At 34.6% G+C, this 21,920-nt stretch overlaps 1 protein-coding gene across 6 annotated transcripts in view; it reads left to right on the forward strand.

Annotated features, from left to right (window-relative positions):
* Positions 1-21,920, forward strand: part of RPS6KA5 (ribosomal protein S6 kinase A5) — a 201,727-nt gene that overhangs the window by 162,728 nt on the left and 17,079 nt on the right. For all 6 annotated transcript variants that reach the window (XM_056810522.1, XM_007472595.3, XM_007472594.3 and 3 more), the window contains 2 exons: positions 11,249-11,440; positions 13,954-14,113. In XM_056810522.1, coding sequence (XP_056666500.1) covers positions 11,249-11,440; positions 13,954-14,113 — 352 coding nt within the window. The remainder of the gene's footprint in view (positions 1-11,248; positions 11,441-13,953; positions 14,114-21,920) is intronic.

Genomic DNA, 21,920 nt, shown 5'->3' on the forward strand with positions numbered 1-21,920 from the left:
CCAGCATATGGGAAGAGGAAGACATGCCCCCATAACTCATAGATGCCTCTATCGTAGCCCTATACAAGAAGAAAGGCTCACGAGCAGCCTGTGACAACTACAGAGGCATCACACTACTCTCCACTGCTGGAAAGATCCTCACCTGTATTATACTCAACAGACTCCTGTCATCTGTTTCAGAGCACAACCTGCCTAAATCACAATGTGGCTTCTGACCAGATCGCAGCACCATCGACATGGTCTTCATGGTGAGGCAAATGCAGGAGAAATGCCTTGAGCAGAACCTAAGTCTCTACATTGTCTTCATAGACCTGACAAAGGCGTTCGACACAGTGAACAGGGACGCATTGTGGGTGATCCTCAGCAAGCTTGGTTGTCCAGCAAAATTCGTCAAACTGATCCAGCTTTTTCATGTCGACATGACAGGGGAAGTCCTATCTGGTGGAGATACTTCCGATCACTTCAACATCTCCAATGGCATGAAACAAGGCTGTATCCTCGCTCTGGTACTATTCAACCTATACTTCACCCAAATATTTCGACATGCTGTGATGGATCTAGAGCTGGGTGTCTACATCAAATACCGACTGGATGGCTCACTATTCGACCTTTGCCGCCTGACCGCAAAAACAAAGACAACAGAGAGACTCATCCTGGAAGCTCTCTTTGCAGATGACTGTGCTCTCATGGCCCACCAAGAAAATCATTTCCAAACCATTGTGGACAGGTTCTCCACCGCAACAAAACTGTTTGGCCTGACTATCAGCCTCAGCAAAACAGAGGTGCTGTTCCAACCTGCACCAGGGAGGCCAACGAACCAGCCGTGCATTACAATCGACGGCACGCAGCTTTCTAAGGTCAACACTTTCAAGTACCTGGGCAGCACTATCGCCAACGACAGGTCCCTAGACCATAAGATCAATGCCAGGATCCAAAAGGCCAGCCAGGCATCGGACGGCTGCGCTCCAAAGTCCTCCAACATAGAGGTGTAAGCACTGCGACGAAGCTCAAAGTGTACAACGCAGTGGTCCTCAGCTCGCTCCTGTACGGTTGTGAGACATGGACACTGTACCGGAAGCACATGAAACAGTTGGAGCAATTCCACCAACGCTCCCTCCGGTCAATCATGAGGATCCGATGGCAGGACCAAATCACCAACCAGGAAGTCCTCGACAGAGCCAACTCCACCAGCATCGAAGTCCTGGTCCTCAAAGCCCAGCTACGATGGTCTGGACACGTCATCCACATGGACCCACAGCGAATACCAAGACAGGTATTCTATGGTGAACTGTCAGCTGGACTCAGGAAACAAGGCCAACCAAAGAAAAGATTCAAGGATCAGCTAGAGTCAAATTTGAAGTGGGCTGGCATTATACCAAAGCAACTAGAACTCGCTGCCTCTGTCAGAAGCAGCTGGCAAACCCACATTCACCGTGCCGCCTCCACCTTTGAAGACTAACGATGTCGACATCTTGCCGCTGCATGTGAATGCCGATACCAGGCCACAACCACACCTCCCATAACAACTGGAGTCCCATGCCCCATGTGCCACAAACTCTGCGCCTCAGTCTTTGGACTTCAAAGCCACATGAGGGTACATCAATAGATGATAATGCACAAAGACAATCATCATTCTCGGCTTCTGAGAGACTACTACTACACTGGTAATTGCCCAACAAACCAGATTCTTACTTCAACATAGGAATGGACCTCAAATACAGAGGGAGACAGACTTTTATATATTAAAAACAATAAAATAAGACCAATTGATTAAAAGGAAACAATATAACATTAGGTCATCTAATTTCTAATTGGAGGAAAGATTAGAGACTTTCCAAGTTGGGAGGGGAACAGTGAAGAAGTACAGTTCCCTAAAATCATAAAAAGAGGTATCTCACTCCCCACATGTCTACAAACAATCAAAGAAACATGGAAATAATAACTGATTGATCAGTATGGAGCCAGTTTTCAGATAAGACATATGAGATGCTAGAGATATCCAATTGTGGGACAACCCCTCTTATCAAACTTGGGATCTGACTGTTTCTGGTCAACATAACCTAGGTCCTTGATTACGAGTCTGTACACCACATGTACAAGAGGACCAATTCCCCAGCAATGGAGGGATAGGCTCAAATTATACAGTAAGGTTTTCCCACAATTCACACAATTGAACAAACTTTTCTCACAAGACAAAATTTGGATTAGACATAATTCAATAGAAAGGGAACTTTAGCAAGCTTCAGAATTGAGTTATAAGATATAGTCATTGTGGTGCACTCAATTACTTCAATTCCCACTACCATTTGCTCTCTTAATTCCCTCAATTTTCCTCAAAATCAAAGTCCTAGAGATAGGAAACAGGATGACTTGGAGACTAATAAAAATTCTGCCACTAGGATCTAGATAGAGTGATATATCAGGATAGGATGAACCTCAGAGATGGAAGTTGCTGAGTAATGGTAGCAAATGGAAAAATCTTGAAATAATATTAGGGAATGAGAAATAGTCCAACTGATCTTTGGGATTAATGTAGTGGGATACAGCTTTGGAAAGGAGAGCCAGAAATTTAGTGTCTTATGAAGTAGCCAAATCTGTATGAATGCTAGAAGATTGAAGGATCTAGAAGAGAGATCAGGTGCGGTAGAGGGGGAGTGGAAGGAATACCTAATGCTTTTTTAACTTGTAAGCTTAATATGAATAAACAATGGGGCATAGCTGCCAAAATACCTAACATGACCTTCAGCTACATTAATAAAGACGTGACATTCAGGTTCCAATAGCAATGTGCTGATAACTAAGGATTAGAGAGAACTGGCCAAGATATAGGTATTGGAATACTATATGACATTCTCCTGAGCCTAAAGAAAAGAGCCTAGCATCCATTTGGGGTTACTTGGGTCCTGTCAGAAATAACATGGGGCAAAAACCTAGGCTTGTGAACTGTGAATTGCCCAGTGTGGCAGGAGGCCAAGACATTTTGAGATTCAGGCACAAGGAAATACATGAGGGATTAAGAAAGTAAGTAATAGAGAAAAATAAGGGAGGGAAATACTGAAATTGCCAAAAATCTCAGGTAGAAGAAAACTCAAAAAACTTGAGTATAAAGATTTATCCTAATAGAGAAAACAGTAGTAGGAAGGAATAGGAATGAAAAAAGATTGCAAAAAAAAGGGAAATTGTCTAACACTTAATAAGGCAAAGCACTGAATTTTGAAGAAATATGAACCACGGCACACTGTTTCTAAATGGTCTAAAAGAGAAATAAGGACTAAGAGAAGAATTTATGGCCTGCACAGCAGGAATAAAATTAGAATAGAAAAACTTGATTCCTCAGTGGCAAGTCTCACTAAAGAAACAAAGGAGAGGATAACTGATTGAGAATGCAAATACACAGATGTGAAGAACAATCTGGAAGAGAAGCAAAAAGCAATAACTTGAAAAAACCCACATTCTCCAAACAAACAAAAGATATTGATCTTGAAGACAGAATGCATAGAGACAAATTAAGGATTCTGAGTCTTCCAGAAGAACTTGATAAGCCAAAAAAACCTGAACACCATAATTCAAGAAATGATACCAAGATACAAGAAAACTTCCCAGAATGTTTGAACACAGAAAACAAAGTACCAATCAAAATCATCTAGATCATCTCCAGAAAAAAAAGAACTTAGTTTGCAAACCACAAGACATTAAAAGTAGTTAAAATTAATAATTCTGTTGAGAGACAAAATTTTTATGAGCTACAAGGAAAAGGATCTTCAAATATAAAGAAAAGAAATTTTAAAAACAAGACTATTCTATACCCATCAGGCAATGCAATAATGTGTTCTGAAAACTATTAAAGCTCAAGATACAGTCCAGGGAGGCCTACTTTGAAAAACTGAGCTTAATTATGAAAGAACAATGATGAACATTCAAAACATTCTTAGGAAAAAAATTAAAACCACAAGAGATTACTTGCTTTTTAAATACCCCAAACAACAGAAGTGGAAACCAAGGACAACAATAGCAATTACAACAAAATAGCAGAATAACAGAAAGACCATTAAGAAAACTGCTTTCTAAATATACCTAAATAGACAAGGATGAAAGTAGATAAAATAGAAGCACTGGTAGAGAAACAAGCTGGGAACTTCAGGGACTAAACTGTACAACACTCTATCTATAAAAGTGAATAAATGTTTTTGTTAGACAACTTTACAAAATGAGAATATGTACAAGAAGTGGGATGGAGGAAGAGAAAATAGAGGGGAATAGATGATGTATCTTGTTCAAGTCAAAGGCTAACAATGCGGGGAAATTAACTTCTGTAGTCCCTTAGGAAGAAAAGAGTCCATAGGAGAATGGATGCGGAGGCAAAGGAAAAGAATGAGAAAGGGGGTTAACCTTGTTTCAGTGGTTAGAAAGGGTATCATTGATGAATGTTCCTACAAGAGAACTGAGATATTCTGTATAGTGAGCTGAGGACATTTCAGGGAATGTTAGTTGCAGGAATAGAGACTGCTCCTCATGCTTTAGGAGAAAGGGAATCAGAGCTCTTAGGGACAACTGATAATCAGAAGAGTAGAAATGCATGGATCCAAGGAAGATTTTTTGGGGGGGAGGGGGGAGGAGGAATGACAAAGGAAAAAAACTCCACAATCAAGTACATAAGAAGAATCTAACCATGGGCCTTATATCTATCTACCTGTAGAAATTAGTATTTCTAAGAATAAGGCAAAATTTTTAAGGAGCAGGGTGGTGTTAGCAGGGAACCACAGGGCACAAGATCTACAAAACAGTAACAGAAGAAGTTTAGAAGAAAGAACCCAAAATAGTTTCATCATTTTAATTCCATGAGGAATATAAGGGAATAAAAAAGCACTAAATATTAGAACTACAAGGCAAAGAATAAAAGTCTATAACAGAAAAAGAAGGAAAATAATTAAGAGAATCAGAAATTCTTTCTAGAAAAGGCAAAAAAAATGAAAATTTCAAAATTAATGAAGACAAGTAAGAAGAGTCCCACTTGGCTACTTAATTGAGAGGGGGAAAAGGAAGGGAGAAATTAAATATCTAGATAAAAGTAAGAAAGAAAAATGGTACTAAAAAAAGCAGAACTTCAAAACCAGGGACAGGGGTAACAAATGGGAAAAGGATGGATCTGGAGAGTAAGAAAGGGAGAGCTAGTTGGGATAGGAAAAATCTTCTTAAAAAATTAAGCTAAACTAATTGTAGAGATTGTATTTATGCTAAAAAAGAGAAAAATCATTATTTGAAAAAATTCAGTATTAGAGATAAAAAAGGAAAAACTAAACCTCTCGTGTAAATGTGAATGAATTAAACAATCAAATAAAAGGAAAAGGAATAACAAATTGGATAAGAAAACAAAACCTCACTATCTGTTGCTTATAAGAAACATAATTAAAAAGCAAAGATGTATGCTGAATAAAAATGAAAAGCTATGAAAAAAATTCACTGGGCATTAAGTGAATCCAGAAATGCAGGAATTGTAACCTGCTGTCAGATAAAGCAAAAATAAACATTCAAAATATAAAAAGGATAAACAAGAAAATGCAGTTTACAGAAAAGAACTATAGACAACAAACTAATACCAATATTAAACATATATTTCAGAACATATATGTCACAGCAACTAAATTTATAAAGAAAACATTAACTGAGCTAAAAGGATAAATAGGTAATAACATAATATATAGGCAGTGATAGGATATGTCAGTGTCCCTCTTTCGGTTTTAGGTAAGTATTAACAGAAATATGTTCAAAAGACAAAGTAGAGAACTGAACAAATTGCTAGAGAAATAAGAGGTAAAGACTTCCAGTACCTTCCAAATGTGACTGCTAAAGAATATACAATTTTATCAGTACCACATGTCACTTTTACAAAAATGTAATTTGTGTTAGGGTACAGAGATATTGCAAACAAATATTAAAGGGCAAATATAGTATGTATACACCATAACACAACAAAAATATTAATTAGTTCAAAGATCATACATACAACACACACACACAAAACCAGACCCAAATGGAAACTTAACAATGAAATCTAAAATAATAGGAGTCTTAAATGACAAATCATAGAAACAATATGTGGAAGAAATGTGAAACAAATCCAAAACGTTTATGGAATGCAGATAAAACAGTCTTCAAAGGGAAAATCACATCCCTACAAGCATGCATTAACAAAATAAAAAAAGATTAAAGAATTAAATAGATGCTATTTGTTTGGAAAATTTTATTTAATTAATTAATTTAGAATATTTTTCCATGGTTAAAAGATTCATGTTCTTTCCCTTCTCTCCCCCAAATCCCCTCCGGTAGCCAAGGAGCAATTCCACTGGGTTTTACATGTGTCATTGATCAAGATCTATTTCCATATTATTAATATTTGAACTATAATTCACTCTTATTTTATTTTGGTTTTTTTTATTTTTATTTGGTCAATTTAGAACATTGTTCCTTGGTTATAAGAATCATAGTATTTCCTTCATGCCCCTCTCCCATCCCTTCCCATAGCTGAAAAGCAATTCCACTGGGTTTTACATGTGTCCTTGATCAGAACCTATTTCCATGTTGTTGATGTTTGTACTAGGATGTTCACCCAGAGTCTACATCCCCAATCATATCACCCTCTACCCATGTAATCAAGCAGTTGTTTTTCTTCTGTGTTTTTACTCCCACAGTTTTTCCTCTGAATGTGGATAGTGTTCTTTCTCGTAAATCCCTCTGAGTTGTTCTGGATCATTGCATTACCACTAATGGAGAAGTTTCCATTACATTCAATTGTACCAAAGTATATCAGACTCTGTGTATAATGTTCTTGTGGTTCTTCTCCTTTCAATCTGCATCAGTTCCGGGAGGTCATTCCAGTTCACATGGAATTCCTCCAGTTTATTATTCCTTTGAAAACAATAGTGTTTCATCGCCAACAGGTACCACAGTTTGTTCAACCATTCCCCAATAAGGGCATCCCCTCATTTTCCAATTTTTTGCCACCAAAAAGAGTGTGGCTATAAATATTTTTTGTACAAGTCTTTTTCCTTATGATCTCTTTGGCGTATAAACCCAGTAGTGCTATGTCTGAATCAAACGATAGACAGTCTTTTAGTGCCCTTTGGGCATAGTTCCAAATTGCCCTCCAGAATGGTTGGATCAATTCACAACTCCATCAGCAATCCAATAATGTCCCAATTTTGCCACTTCCCCTCCAACATTCATTACTTTCCTTTGCTTTTGTTAGCCAATCTGCTAGGTGTGAGGTGGTACTTCAGAGTTGTTTTGATTTACATTTCTCTGATTATAAGAGATTTAGAACACTTTTTCATAAGCTTATGAATACTTTTGATTTCTTTATCTGAAAATTGCCTATTCATGTCCTTTGCAAATTTATTGAATGGGGAATGGTTTGATTTTTTGTACAATTGATTTAGCTCTTTATAAATTTGAGTAATTAGACCTTTGTCAGAGGTTTTTGTTATGAAGATTTTTCCCCCAATTTGTTGCTTTCCTTCTAATTTTGGTTGCATTGATTTTGTTTGTACAAAACCTTTTTAATTTAATGTAATCAAAATTATTTATTTTACATTTTGTGATTTTTTTTCCAACTCTTGCTTGGTCTTAAAATCTTTCCTTTCCCAAAGATCTGACAGGTATACTATTCTGTGTTCACCTAATTTACTTATAGTTTCCTTCATTATATTCAGGTCATTCACCCATTCTGAGTTTAGCTTGGTGTAGGGTGTGAGATATTGATCCAAACCTAATCTCTCCCATACTGTCTTTCAATTTTCCCAGCAGTATTTTTTTTAATCAAATAGTGGATTTTTGTCCCCAAAACTGGGATCTTTGGGTTTATCATAGACTATCTTGCTGAGGTCACTTACCTCTGTCTATTCCACTGAACCTCCCTTCTGTCTCTTAGCCAGTACCATATTGTTTTGATGACCACTGCTTTATAGGACAGTTTAAGATCTCGTACTACTAGGCCACCTTCCTTCACATTTTTTTCATTATTTCCCTGGATATTCTTAATCTTCTGTTCTTCCAAATGAACTTTGTTATGGTTTTTTCTAATTCAGCAAAAAACTTTTTTGATATTTCAATGGGTATGGCACTAAATAAGTAAATTAATTTTGGTAGGATTGTCATTTTTATTATGTTAGCTCGTCCTACCCATGAGTAGTTGATGTTTTTTTCCAATTGTTTAGATCTAGTTTTAATTGTGTGGAGTGTTTTGCAGTTGTGTTCATATAGTTCCTGTGTTTGCCTTGGCAGATAGATTCCTAAGTATTTTATATCATCTAGGGTGGTTTTAAATGGAATTTCTCTTTCTAACTCTTACTGCCAGGATGTGTTAGAAATATACAGAAATGCTGATGATTTATATGGGTTTATGTTGTATCCTGCAACTTTGCTAAAGTTGTTGATTATTTTCACTAGATTTTTAGTTGATTCTCTAGGATTGTTTAAGTAGAACATCATATCATTTGCAAAGAGTGATAGCTGCCTGGTCTCCTCATTGCCTATTTTAATACCTTCAATTTCTTTTTCTTCTCTAATTGCTACTGTTAGTGTTTCTAGTACAATGTTAAATATATATATATATATATATATATATATATATATATATATATATTTCACTCCTGATTTTACTGGGAATGCTTCTAATTTATCCCCATTGCAGATGATACTTGCTGATGGTTTTAGATATGTACTGTTTATTATTTTTAGAAAAGGCCCTTCTATTCCTATACTTTCTAGTGTTTTCAAGAGGCATGGGTGCTGTGTTTTTGTCAAAGGCTTTTTCTGCATCTATTGAGATAATCATGTGATTTTTATTGGTTTGCTTGTTGATCTGGTCAATTATGTGAATGGTTTTCCTAATATTGAACCATCCTTGAATTCCTGGTATATCCCACCTGGCCACAGTGCATAATACTTGTGATATATTGTTTTAATCTCTTTACTAGTATTCTATTTAAGATTTTGCATCTATGTTAATTAAGGAGATTGCTCTGTAGTTTTCTTTTTCTGTTTTTGATCTCTTTGTAATCAGTACCATATTTGTGTCATAAAAGAAGTTTGGTAGAACTCCTTCTTTGCTTATTATGTCAAATAGTTTGTATAATGTTGGGATTAGTTGTTCTTTGAATATTTGATAGAATTCATTTGTGAATCCAACTGGTCCTGGGGATTTTTTCTTAGGGAGTTCTTTGATGACTTGTTCAATTCCTTTTTCTAATATAGGATTATTTGAATATATACTTTTAAAAAATTAGAAAACTGCTAAACCTAAAATAAACAATAAATAGATGAAATTAGAAGTGAGAGGAAAAATAGATAAACTTAAAAAAAACCCATAGACATCATAAATTAAACTAAAGACTGGTTCATTGAAAAGATTAATAAAATTGATGTACCTTTTGAAAAGATTAATAAAATTGATATACCTTTACCCAATTAAATTTTTTTATTTCAGAGTCCAGAAAAATCAAATGAACACAGCACCAACTTAATAAGGTGAAATCACAACAAAACCAAAATAAAAAAGAATTCTCAGAATCCATTATGCAGTTTTAGGCTATCAAAATAAAGAACACAAAATTAATTGAGAAATGCCTTCAAAAATATAAAATTCCCAAACTGACAGAAGAACAGAGATCTTAAGTAGCCCCTGCTCAGAAAAGGAAACAGAACTAGCTATAAAGGGACTACTAAAAGAAAAAAACTCCTCCTGATGGATTCAAAAGATAATTCAAACTTTTAAAAAATAGATATTAGCCATACTGCCCAAATTATTCCCCAAAATTGAGAAATAAAGCATCTTAACAAAATTCTTTAATAAGACAAATGTAGTCCTAATACATAAACTAAGGAAGGCTAAAATACAGAACTCCAAACAATATCATTAATGAATATTGATTCAAAATTATTAAATAAAGTCCTGTCAAAAAGGCTAAGGAATTTATATTAGAAATCATTCATGACCAAATGGGTTTTATACCAGGGATCTAAGGTTTCAATTAAAGCTACCAACATAATTAATCATATTAAAACTACAAACATCCAGAAGCATATGATTATCTCAATAGGTGCAATACATTCCAAGTTTTAAGTAAAGTTCAAAAGCACAAACTACCAGCTAAAGATAATAAAAAGATGTATTTTCTAATTTCCAGAATCTAAAGATAAAGAAATATATCAAATGTATAGTTGGATATAGTATTAGATATCATCTAGTCTTTATCTCCTCATTTTAATGGTGAAACTCAGTGAGAAACTGGCCAAAGTTACATAGACATCAAAATGAGAACTGTGGATCCCAATTTTCTAATGAAGTTCTCTTTCCCAACACAAAATGACATAACATACTGAACTCATGACAAAATTGCTTTCCTAAGAATTTGCCTGTCTCATAAATCAAGGAACTTGAACTTCAACATAATTTGAGAGTTAAAGATTATTACCCAAATTTGTTCTATTTCCAAACTTACCAATATTTGTAGCAAATTCTAGGAGAAATATATTTTTACACAGTAGAACCAATCTATTCAGTAGCATTTTTAATATAGTTTGTTGGGCTTCCTATGCAAAGCAGCTCCTAAAACTTATATAAATTTTCTAATTCCATGTGTAACATGTACCCCATACTCTGCTAAGTAGAACTGATCTTCTCTTTTGCTGAATTCTAAACAATCCAGAACATCTTACTAGTTTATTTTACTGCATTTAAGACCTAAAAGCATAATTTAGATATTTCTTTATCTTTATAACTGTCTTTAGACATAGAAATATGTATTATCTCTGATGATCAGATGGCAGTCTCAAGACATAGAAAAGTCACATGTTTCGCTCATGGTCAAATATTTGGTATTTGTCATGAAATTAGAAATAATCCAACATTCATGTGCTCCTGAGCTACTATATTATGCTGCTTCACTAAATTAGAGCTATAAATAGCATATATTCAAGGATCTTTTCCACTGGGGAAAAGGTATGGTTTAGTGGAAAGAATAGTTACCTTAGGATAAGTGGAGATTTATTAGTATGTGTGATGATCTTTAGTTTCCTCATCTATTTAAAAAAGGGTCATTAATAGCTATAGTGCCTACCTCATAGGGTTGTGAAGATCAAATGAGACAATATATATAAAGTATTTGATAAACTTGAAAGTGCTATGTAAATCCAAATGGTATTATAGAATTTTAATCATTAACCTAACTTGTGTGTGTCTATCTTACAGAATTTATTATTCACTGATGAAAATGATAATTTAGAAATTAAGGTAATTGATTTTGGATTTGCACGTTTAAAGCCACCTGATAATCAGCCTCTTAAGACACCGTGCTTTACCCTTCATTATGCTGCTCCAGAGCTCTTAAATCATAATGGCTATGATGAATCTTGTGATCTGTGGAGCTTAGGAGTCATTTTGGTGAGTTTCTTTCAATGTAATAAATTTATCCAGGTAATTGAGTATATTGAATTGATATCTTGCTATTACCACAGTGTTGAATTTGGGTACACAAGTGGATTAATTATTCAAAATACACAGATGATTAGATTTCTGAAAATCATAGAATCTAAAAGGTAAAAGGAATCTTAAGAGGCCATATATTCTAACTTATTTCTGACCAAAATCCTCTTCTCCAGATCCTAAATAACTGATCATCCAGCTTCTGCTCAAAGCAATGAGGAGAACCCACTGTTGCCAGAGAGAGCCTATTTCAGTTTGGGACAACTGTTTTGTATGACATTTTTAGTTACTTTGAGTCTACATCTAATTGTCTATACTTTCTGCCTGTTGTTTCCACTTCTGCCTTTTGGGGACAAATAGGATATGTCTAATTCTTCTTTTGATAGCTATCATATCATCCCTAAGTCTCCTTTTCTCTCATCTCCCTTATTCAATCAGTGCATGTTATGTTCTCCAGTCCCCTCACCATTCTGCCCAACCTTTTCTGGGCATGCTCTTACTTACTTTTGCCTTTTCTTTTCATAACCCTACTAATTGTTTTTTAATTTATATGAGTGTCATATATCATTTAGAAATGTCTCTCAAACTCTCAATCAACATTTCTTTTGTTGCTTATACCTCCATTTATTTGCTAGTATATTTTTAAAGTATTAGTACTATTCTTTGCAGTATTCATTTTGAATTTTGGTGGGGTTCATACCCTAGAATTAAATATAATGCCTTTTATTTGCAAAAATATTTGTTGAACAGTTTTGTTTTATGATATGAATGAACACAAATGAGTTGAGTTCTATTTAAAGCATCTAGAATATATCATAATAATTAAAAGTATACTTCACATAACATGAAAGAATAACATACCCAGCAAAATTGAGTATAATGCTACAAGAGGAGGAAAAAAAGGGTTTTTCATGAAATTAAGAACTTCTAAGCATTCCTTATGAAAAGACCAGAGCAACATAGAAAATTTGAAGTTAAAACATTGGAGTAAAGAGATAAACATGAATGAAAAATGATTAGGGTTTAAACAAAGACTTAACTCCAATAAATGCAATGACCATTTGATATTCCAGAGAACCAAAGATGAAGCTTGCTATACATCTCTTGATAGAAAAGCGATGAATTCTGGGTGCAGAATAAAATGTTTTTTTGATATGTCTAGTGTGGTAATTTATTTTAATTTAATATGCATATTTCCTACTAGGGTTTCCTTTTCCCCATAATTGGTGGGAGTGACTCTTACAAATACATTCCTGTTCATTGAAATTTTTTAATTTAAAAACACAAATAGCTACAGAAGAGGTGATGAGAGACTGTACAAAAGTGATAACTGTGTGAATGGAGAGGAATCAGATCGAAGAGATATTAATATAAAAAGAATAAGATTTGGCAAATGATTGGATATGAGGAGGAAGAGAGGAGAATCCTTTCAATCTCAAGCTGGTTACTGAAAAGATTGTGGTGCTTTTAAAATAAATACTCAGTTTCCAGAGTGTTCTACCTAAAGTAAAGGTCTGACTTTCACACCCACTCTCAATTCACTAAACCCATATAATACTTAAGAACCAAATATAAAATCTTCTGTTAATCTTTTAAAGACTATCATAACCTGGCCCCCTCCTATCTTTCCAGTCTTCTTATACCTTCCTCACCTCTGTATATGCTGTGATCTAATGACAATGACCTACATGCTGTTTTTTAGTCTGACACAATGTCCTATGTACTTGTACTTTATCCCCATGCCTGGAATACTCTATCTTTATCTGTCTCCACGCTTCCCCAGCTTCCTTTAAGGTTTAAGTTAAATTCTGTCTTCTAGAAGAATGCTTCCTCAATCTTCATAAATGCAAATAATGCCTTCCCACTGAAACTATCTTAAGTTTATCCTATATATAACTTGTTTGTACTTAGTTGTTTGCATGTTTTCTCTTCTATTAGATGTGAGCTCCTTGGAGGCAGGGACAATTTTTTGCCTTTGGGTCCACAGTGTTTAGAGTGCATATCACATAAAAGATATGACTTTAGACTCTAGGCTCCACTTTTCTCATTTGAAGATTAAGAGATTAGACTAGATAATTTATGAGGTTCCTTCCAACTCCAGAGTGTACTGTCAACTTTGTTAATGAGCAATCTCACTTTTAAAGAAATTTTTTTGATAAATTTTGTTTTAATTTCCATGGTATGTACAAGAATTCAGATATATGAACAAGAAGAGAAAGTAAGGTAGAAAAAGCAAAAGCAAAAATAAAACAACCCAAAAAGTTCTAAGCTCTTTCAATGTGGGGAATATTCAAGGATCTAGAAATAAAATAATTTATTAAATGCAATGGTGCTGTTTGTTAATACTTGAATGAAAATTTGCATGAATAAAATTGTCACAATTATCAGTAGTGCTTTTAGACATTATCACTAGTAAATTTAGAATCATTCTATGATTTTAATTTAATATTCATTTCTTTTTCTCTGGATAGTATACAATGCTGTCAGGACAAGTTCCATTCCAGTCTCATGACAAAAGCTTAACATGTACCAGTGCTGTAGAAATCATGAAAAAAATTAAAAAGGGAGATTTCTCTTTTGAAGGAGAAGCCTGGAAGAATGTATCCCAAGAGGCCAAAGATTTGATTCAAGGTAAATGGGTTTCAGTTTTTGAATATTTTATTAGGATGAATAATTATAATTAAATGCTTTATTGGATCATATTGAAAAACTAAATTAACTAGGAAATATTTCTCCAGTTGATAAGGTTTCTGGAAAAATTGTAAAGAATTCTCACAGAAATTAGGTATAGAAATAAGATCATATAATAAACTCAAAATGAGTATGTGAACTGAATATTAAGGATTATAGTATAAAAAAGAAAACCCAGTCAGGTACCTTTCACAGCTGTGGCTAGGGTATAAATTCTTAAGCAAACAAGTAGGCAGCAGAAAACTATAAAACAAATCAAAAGAATGAAAAATTTGAGAAAAATCTGAAACACATCATCCACAAAACAGAAGATTTAGAAAATCGTTCCAGGAGAGACAACTTAAGAATCACTGGTCTACCAGAAGACCATGATAAAAGAAAAAACCTGTATATAATCCTATAGGAAATTATCCAAGAAAACTGCCCCAACATTCTAGAACAAGAGGGGAAAGAGATTGAAAGAATCCACAGATCACCTCCTGTGCTTAATCCCCAACTGAAAACACCCAAGAATGTTATAGCCAAATTCAAGAACTACCAGACCAAAGAAAACATATTACAAGCTGCTAAGATGAAGTCATTCAGATACCATGGAACTACAGTGAGGATAACACAGGATCTGGCTGCATGTACACTGAAGGACCAAAAGGCATGGAATATTATATTCCGGAAAGCAATGGAAGTAGGTCTAAAACAAAGAATCAACTACCCAGCAAAACTCACACACACACACACACACACACACACACACACACACACCCCGTGCTTGACTAATACTGAGCGGGGAGATTAGGAGATAAGGTTTTGGAGTATGAAGGAAGGAATCAGCTTGAACTCCAAAAAGGAAAGGGCTAAGCCAGGATGCCTGAACCTGAAATCAGCTCCAGGTCAAACTCACCGCCAAACCCAGACAAAATAACTGCCACCACTCCAAGATTGTCAAAAGGCCTAGCAAGCTGCCAGCCAGAGTCGCCTCTCCAGGGAAAGAGGAAGAGAGAGGAAGTGACATGCATTATATAGATGGTTTTATGTCATTTTCCTGCATTTCATCTGTGCCAATGATAGCTTAGCTTGACTTAGGACAGCCCAGGGCTCTGTCCGCTTTTCTGCACATGTCTGTTGAAGACCATTTCCTCAGATAATTAAATCTTGAGTATAGTGCAGACCTTCCTAATCTTGCTAAACTAAGGAGAGTGGAGAAATTCAGGGTTCCCAAGACCTGATTTTGTTAGTCCAAGTATCTCTATTGTTACTGATTAGGAAATAGCTAAATCAGATCTTCTAAAGTACAGTCTGATAAGGGTGGAATAGTTTTAAAATTCACAGTGGCAAAGTTTGGACATTAATACATTGCTGATGGAGTTGTGAATTGATCCAACTATTCTGGAGGGCAATCTGGAACTGTGCCCAAAGGGCACTAAAAACCTGCCTGCCCTTGGATCCAGCCATAGCACAAAGAGATAATAAAAAAAAAGACTTGTACAATAATATTTATAACTGTGCTCTTAGTGGTGGAAAATAATTGGAAAATGAGTGGATGCCCTCCAATTGGGGAATGGCTGAACAAATTGGGGTATATATTGGTGATGGAATACTATTGTACTCAAAGGAATAATAAAGTGGAGGAATTCCATGGGGACTGGAATGACCTCCAGGAATTGATGCAGAGTGAGAGGAGCAGAACCAGGAGAACATTGTACACAGAGACTGATACACTGTGGTACAATCGAATGTAATGAACTTCTCCATTAGTGGCAATGCAATGATCCAGGACAATTCTGAAGGACTGATGAGAAATAAAGCTATCCATATTCAAAAGAAGATCTGTGGGAGTAGAAACACAAAAGAAAAATAACTGCTTGATTTCCTGGGTCAAGGAGGATATGATTGGGGATGTGGACTCTAAATGATCATCCTAGTGCAAACATCAACAACATGGAAATAGGTTTTGATCAAGGACACATGTAAAAACCCAATGGAACTGCCCGTCAGCTACAGGAAGGGGTGGGGGAGGGGAGGAAAAGAATATGATTCTTGGAACCAAGGAATAATGTTCTAATTTGACTAATTAAATAAATTTTTCAAAAAAAAGTCTTAAATACAATACTAGCAGAAAGACTCCAGCAAGTTATCACTATGGTTATTCATTATTACCAGGTAGGATTTATACCAAGAATTCAAGGATGGTTCAATATTAGGAAAACCATCCACATTATTAACCATATTAACAAGCAAACCGACAAAAATCATGTGAATATTTCAATAGATGCAGAAAAAACCTTTTACAAAATACAATACTCATTCCTATTGAAAACACTAGAAAGTATGGGAATAGAAGAACCTTTCCTAAAAAAAATAAACCGTATATATCTAAAACCATCATCAAACATCATCTGCAATGGGGATAAACAAGAAACCTTCCCAATAAGAAGAGGAGTAAAACAAGGATGTCCATTATCATCTCTATTATTTAACATTGTGCTAGAAACACTAGTAATAGCAATTAGAGAAGAAAAAGAAATTGAAGGTATTAAAATTGGCAATGAGGGGGCCAAGCTTTGCAGATGATATGATGGTATACTTAAACTATCCTAGAGAATCAACTAAAAATCTATTGAAAATAATCAACAATTTTAGCATTAGTCATCAGCATTTCTATATATTTCCAACACATCTCAGTAGCAAGAATTAGAAAGAGAAATTCCATTTAAAACAACCTTAGACAATATAAAATACTTGCCAAAACAAACACAGAAACTATATGAACACAACTACAAAACACTCTCCACACAATTAAAACTAGATCTAAACAACTGGGAAAACATTGATTGCTCATAGGTAGGATTTGGTAACATAATAAAAATTACAATCCTAGCCAAATTAATTTACTTATTTAGTGCCATACCCATTGATATACCAAATATCAAATAAAAAATACCAAAATACTTTTTTACTGAATTAGAAAAAAACCATAACAAAATTCATTTGGAAGAACAAAAGATAAAGGATATCCAGTAAAATAATGAAAAAAAAATGCAAAGGAAGGGGGCCTTGCAGTCCCAGATCTCAAACTATACTATAAAGCAGTAGTCATCAAAACAATATGGTACTGGCTAAGAGACAGAAAGGAAGCTCAGTGGAATAGACTTCAGATTGGCCCAAAGATCCCAGCTTTGGGGACAAAAATCCACTATTTGATTAAAACTGCTGGGAAAATTGGAAGATATTATGGGAGAAATTCAGTTTGCATTCAGTTTGCATCAACATCTCACACCCTACCTCAAGATAAACCCAGAATGGATGAATGGCTTGATTGTGAAAAGAAAACTATAAGTAAATTAGGTGAACACAGAATAGTATACCATTCAGATATCTGGGAAAGGAAAGATTTTAAGACCAAACAAGAGTTGGAAAAAATCACAAAATGCAAAATAAATAATTTTGATTACATTAAATTAAAAAAATTTTGTACAAACAAAATCAATGCCACCAAAATTAGAAGGAAAACAACAAATTGGGGGGGGGGGGATCTTCATAACTAAAACCTCTGACAAAGGTCTAATTCCTCAAATTTATAAAGAGCTAAATCAATTGTACAAAAAAATCAAGCCATTCTCCAATTGATAAATGGGCAAGGGACATGCATAGGCAATTTTCAGTTAAAGAAATCAAAAGTATTAAGCACATGAAAAAGTGTTCTAAATCTCTTATAATCAGAGAGATGCAAAACAAAACAACTCTGAGGTATCACCTCACACCTAGCAGATTGGTTAACATGACAGCTATGGAAAGTAATGAATGCTGGAGGGGATGTGGCAAAGATGGGACATTAATTCATCGCTGGTGTAGTTGTGAATTGATCCAACCATTCTGGAGGGCAATTTGGAACTATGCCCAAAAGTTGCTAAAAGACTGTCTGCCCTTTGATCCAACCATAGCACTGCTGGGTTTGTACCCCAAAGAGATAATAAGGAAAAAGACTTGTACAAGAATATTCGTAGCTGTGGTGGCAAAAAATTAGAAAATGAGGGGATGCCCTTCAATTGGGGAATGGCTGAACAAACTGTGGTATATGTTGGTGATAGAATGATATTGTGCTCAAAGGAATAATAAACTGGAGGAATTCCATGTGAACTGGAATGATCTCCAAGAATTGATGCATAGTGAGAGGAGCAGAACTAGGAGAACATTATACACAGAGTCTGATATACTTTGGTACAATCGAATGTAATGGAAACTTCTCCATTAGTGGCAATGCAATGATCCAGAACAATTCAGAGGGATTTACAAGAAAGAACACTATCCACATTCAGAGGAAAAACTGTGGGAGTAAAAACACAGAAGAAAAACAACTGCTTGATTACATGGGTAGAGGGTGATATGATTGGGGATGTAGACTCTGGGTGAACATCCTAGTGCAAACATCAACAACATGGAAATAGATTCTGATCAAGGACACATGTAAAACCCAATGGAATTGTGCATCGGCTATGGGCATGGGTGGGGGGAGGGGAGGGAGGGAAAGAAAATAAGAGTGAATTTTAGTACAAATATTAATAATATAGAAATAGATCTTGATGCATGACACATGTAAAACCCAGTGGAATTGCTCATTGCCTATGGGAGGGGGTGGGAGGAGGGAAGGAAAAGAACATGATTCATGTAACCATGGAAAATATTCTAAATTAATTAATTAAATAAATGAACTTAATTTTAAAAAAATTAAAATAAAATAAAATAACCTAATCATAAAGAATTGATAGAACAAAGAACAAATCATGGACATACTAGATCATTTAATTAAAGATAATGACTTTTATCATTTAATAGGCAACTGAAGTAACATGCCACCATTTGTGGGATAGAAGCAAATCATTCCTTATAGGAAAATGTATATCTCTAAACAGGTTTATGTTAATGTTGTAAAGACACAATGAATACAAAATAAATAACTAGAAAAACCACAACATTTTTAAACCTAATTAAACAACAAAACAGAAAATTTGAAATCAAAGTTGAATTTTAAAACTTTGAAACAAAAAGAAATTCAATTAATAAATAAAAGTTGGAATTGTTTTTAAGGAAAAATAAAACAACAATAAAATGGATAGCTCATTAGCCAACTCAATTTAAAGAAGAAAAGAAAAATGAATTATAAGTGGTTACCAATAAGAATTCACAACAAATTCAAAAGAAATAACCCATTGTGCCTAATTATATGTCAGGAAAATTGACACCCTAAATTAAATTGATGAATATTTAGAAAAATACAAAATGCCCAGATATACTAAACTATTAACAGGATTTAAATAGTCAAAACTCTTGAAAAGAAATTAAACAAGCCGCAAATTAACTACTAAAAGAATAAACAACAAAGCTGTCACCAGATACATTTATAAGCAAGTTCTATCACTCTGCAAAGAAAAAATCTAACATTACATAAGCTCTTTGCAAAAATAGGAAAAGAAAGATGCTACCAAGTTCCTTCCAAAATTCATATGTGGTTTTGATACTGAAATGAATGAGCCAAAACAGAGGAGAACTACACCCCAAATCCCTACTAAATACTGACAGTTTGGGGTTTTTTTTTAAATATTAGCCACAGAAACATAACCAAAAAAATTAAACACAATGACCAGGGTGGATTTTTCCTAGAAATGAGGATTCATCAAGTATTAGGGAAACTGTCAACACAACTGACCATATTATTATGGAAAAAAATCATATTATTCTATCAATATGTGAAGAAAATTTTTGCTAAAAGACAACATCCAATTCTATTTTAAAAAACCAACTAGGAATAATCAGAATAAATAGACTTTTTCTTAACATAGTAAATAGTATCTATCTAAATCAGAAATCCAGGCTTGTTAGTAATGGGAATAAACGAATCCTTTCCAGTAAATCAAGAATGTTTGTTATCTCTACTTTTAACTGATAAAGTGCTAGAAGCATTAATTATAATCATAAGACAAGAAAAAAAGTTGTAAGATTAAATTTGGGTAAGGAGAAACAAAATTTTCTCTTTTTGCAAATAAAATGGTGATTACTTTACTTAGAGAACACCTAGAGAGTTAAAAAAGAAAAGAGACAGTAACTTATGCAAAGTTGCAGGAAATAAAATAAATCAATAAATCATCAGCATCTTTATATATTTATCACTAACAAACCTCAGTAGGAAGAGATAGGAAGAAAAATTCCTTTCAAAGTAACTATAAAAAGTAAGGAGGATAGAGGCAGTGGAGGGGGCAGCTGGGTAGCTCAGTGGATTGAGAGCCAGGCCTAGAGACGGGGGTCCTAGGTTCAAATCTGACCTCAGACACTTCCCAGCTGTGTGACCATGGGCAAGTCACTTGACCCCCATTGCCTAGCCCTTACCGCTCTTCTGCCTTGGAGCCAATACACAGTATTGACTCCAAGACAGAAGGTAAGGGTTTAAAAAAAAAAAAAAGTAAGGAGGATAGAGGCAGTGGGGTAGCTCAGTAAATTGAGAGGCAGACCTAAAGGCAAGAGGTCCTAGGTTCAAATTTGGCTTCATATACTTCCTAGCTGTGGAACCCTGGGCAAGTCACTTAACCCCCATTGCCTAGCCTTTACCAATCTTCTGCCTTGGAACCAATACACAGTAGTGATTCTAAGACAGAAAGTAAGTGCTTTAAATATTTTTTAAAAAAAACCCTAAGGAGAGAGACTATTTACCAAGACATATAAGAACTATATAAGAATACACATATTTTAAAACTTTTTAAATTTTTTATTTTCCTTTATTTTATGTCTCAATTAATAAGCATTTGTTTTCTTGCCTTTTTTATTTCTGCTGACCCTTGGGAAAATTTTAAATAAAAACAAAGCCCCATATAGCAACTATGAATGGTGAAGCAAAACAAATTGCCACAACAGACATGTCCAAAAAGTCCCTTATGAGAATAAGAACTTTTCCCCTGTTCATAAATAATCAAAAACATGTGAACAGTTAATCCTAAAGGAAGAAATACAAACTATCAACAAAAATATAAAAATGTCTGAAATCACTAATTAAGAGGAATTCACATTTAAGTAACCCTGAGATTCCATCTCATACCCATCAAATTGGCAAAGATGACAAAAAAATAATAATGACAAATGTTGGTGGGGAAATATTGAAGAAACAAACATCAGTGACATGTTGGTGGACCTGTGAATTAGTATAGCCACTCTGATAGGTTCAAAGAAGCCTGGGAAGACTTGTATAAACTGATTCAGATCCAAGTGAGAACCTGTAGAATGACCAACCAGAATTCTAGGGAACCAATGATGAAGCATTTTATTCTTCCTTCTGACAGAGAACTCAAGGATACATGGTGCAGAATGAGACATACAGTTTTGGATATGCTCAGTTTGATCATTTGAATATGTATATTTGCTTCATTTTGTTTTGTTTTGCAATATAAGAGGGCAAGAAAATAAGGGCTTTTTGATTTAAAATTAAATCATCTTTAAAAAGGAGTTTTGAATTGTTATGAAAGTAATTAAGTTATCTGTACCCTTTCACTTAGTTATTCAACTACTAGATATATCCCCCAAGAAGATTAATGATAGTAGAAAGGCCCTATATACATTTTATATTTATATACTTAGTTATAGCATGTGAACTGAACTGATCCAACCATTTTGGAGAGCAATCTGGAATTATGCCACAAAAGTTATAAAACTATGTTTACCTTTTGACCCAGCAGTATCATTATCAGGTTTATTTCCTAAAGTGATC

This window comes from Monodelphis domestica, chromosome 1 (assembly GCF_027887165.1).
Source record: "Monodelphis domestica isolate mMonDom1 chromosome 1, mMonDom1.pri, whole genome shotgun sequence".
Lineage (NCBI taxonomy): Eukaryota > Metazoa > Chordata > Mammalia > Didelphimorphia > Didelphidae > Monodelphis > Monodelphis domestica.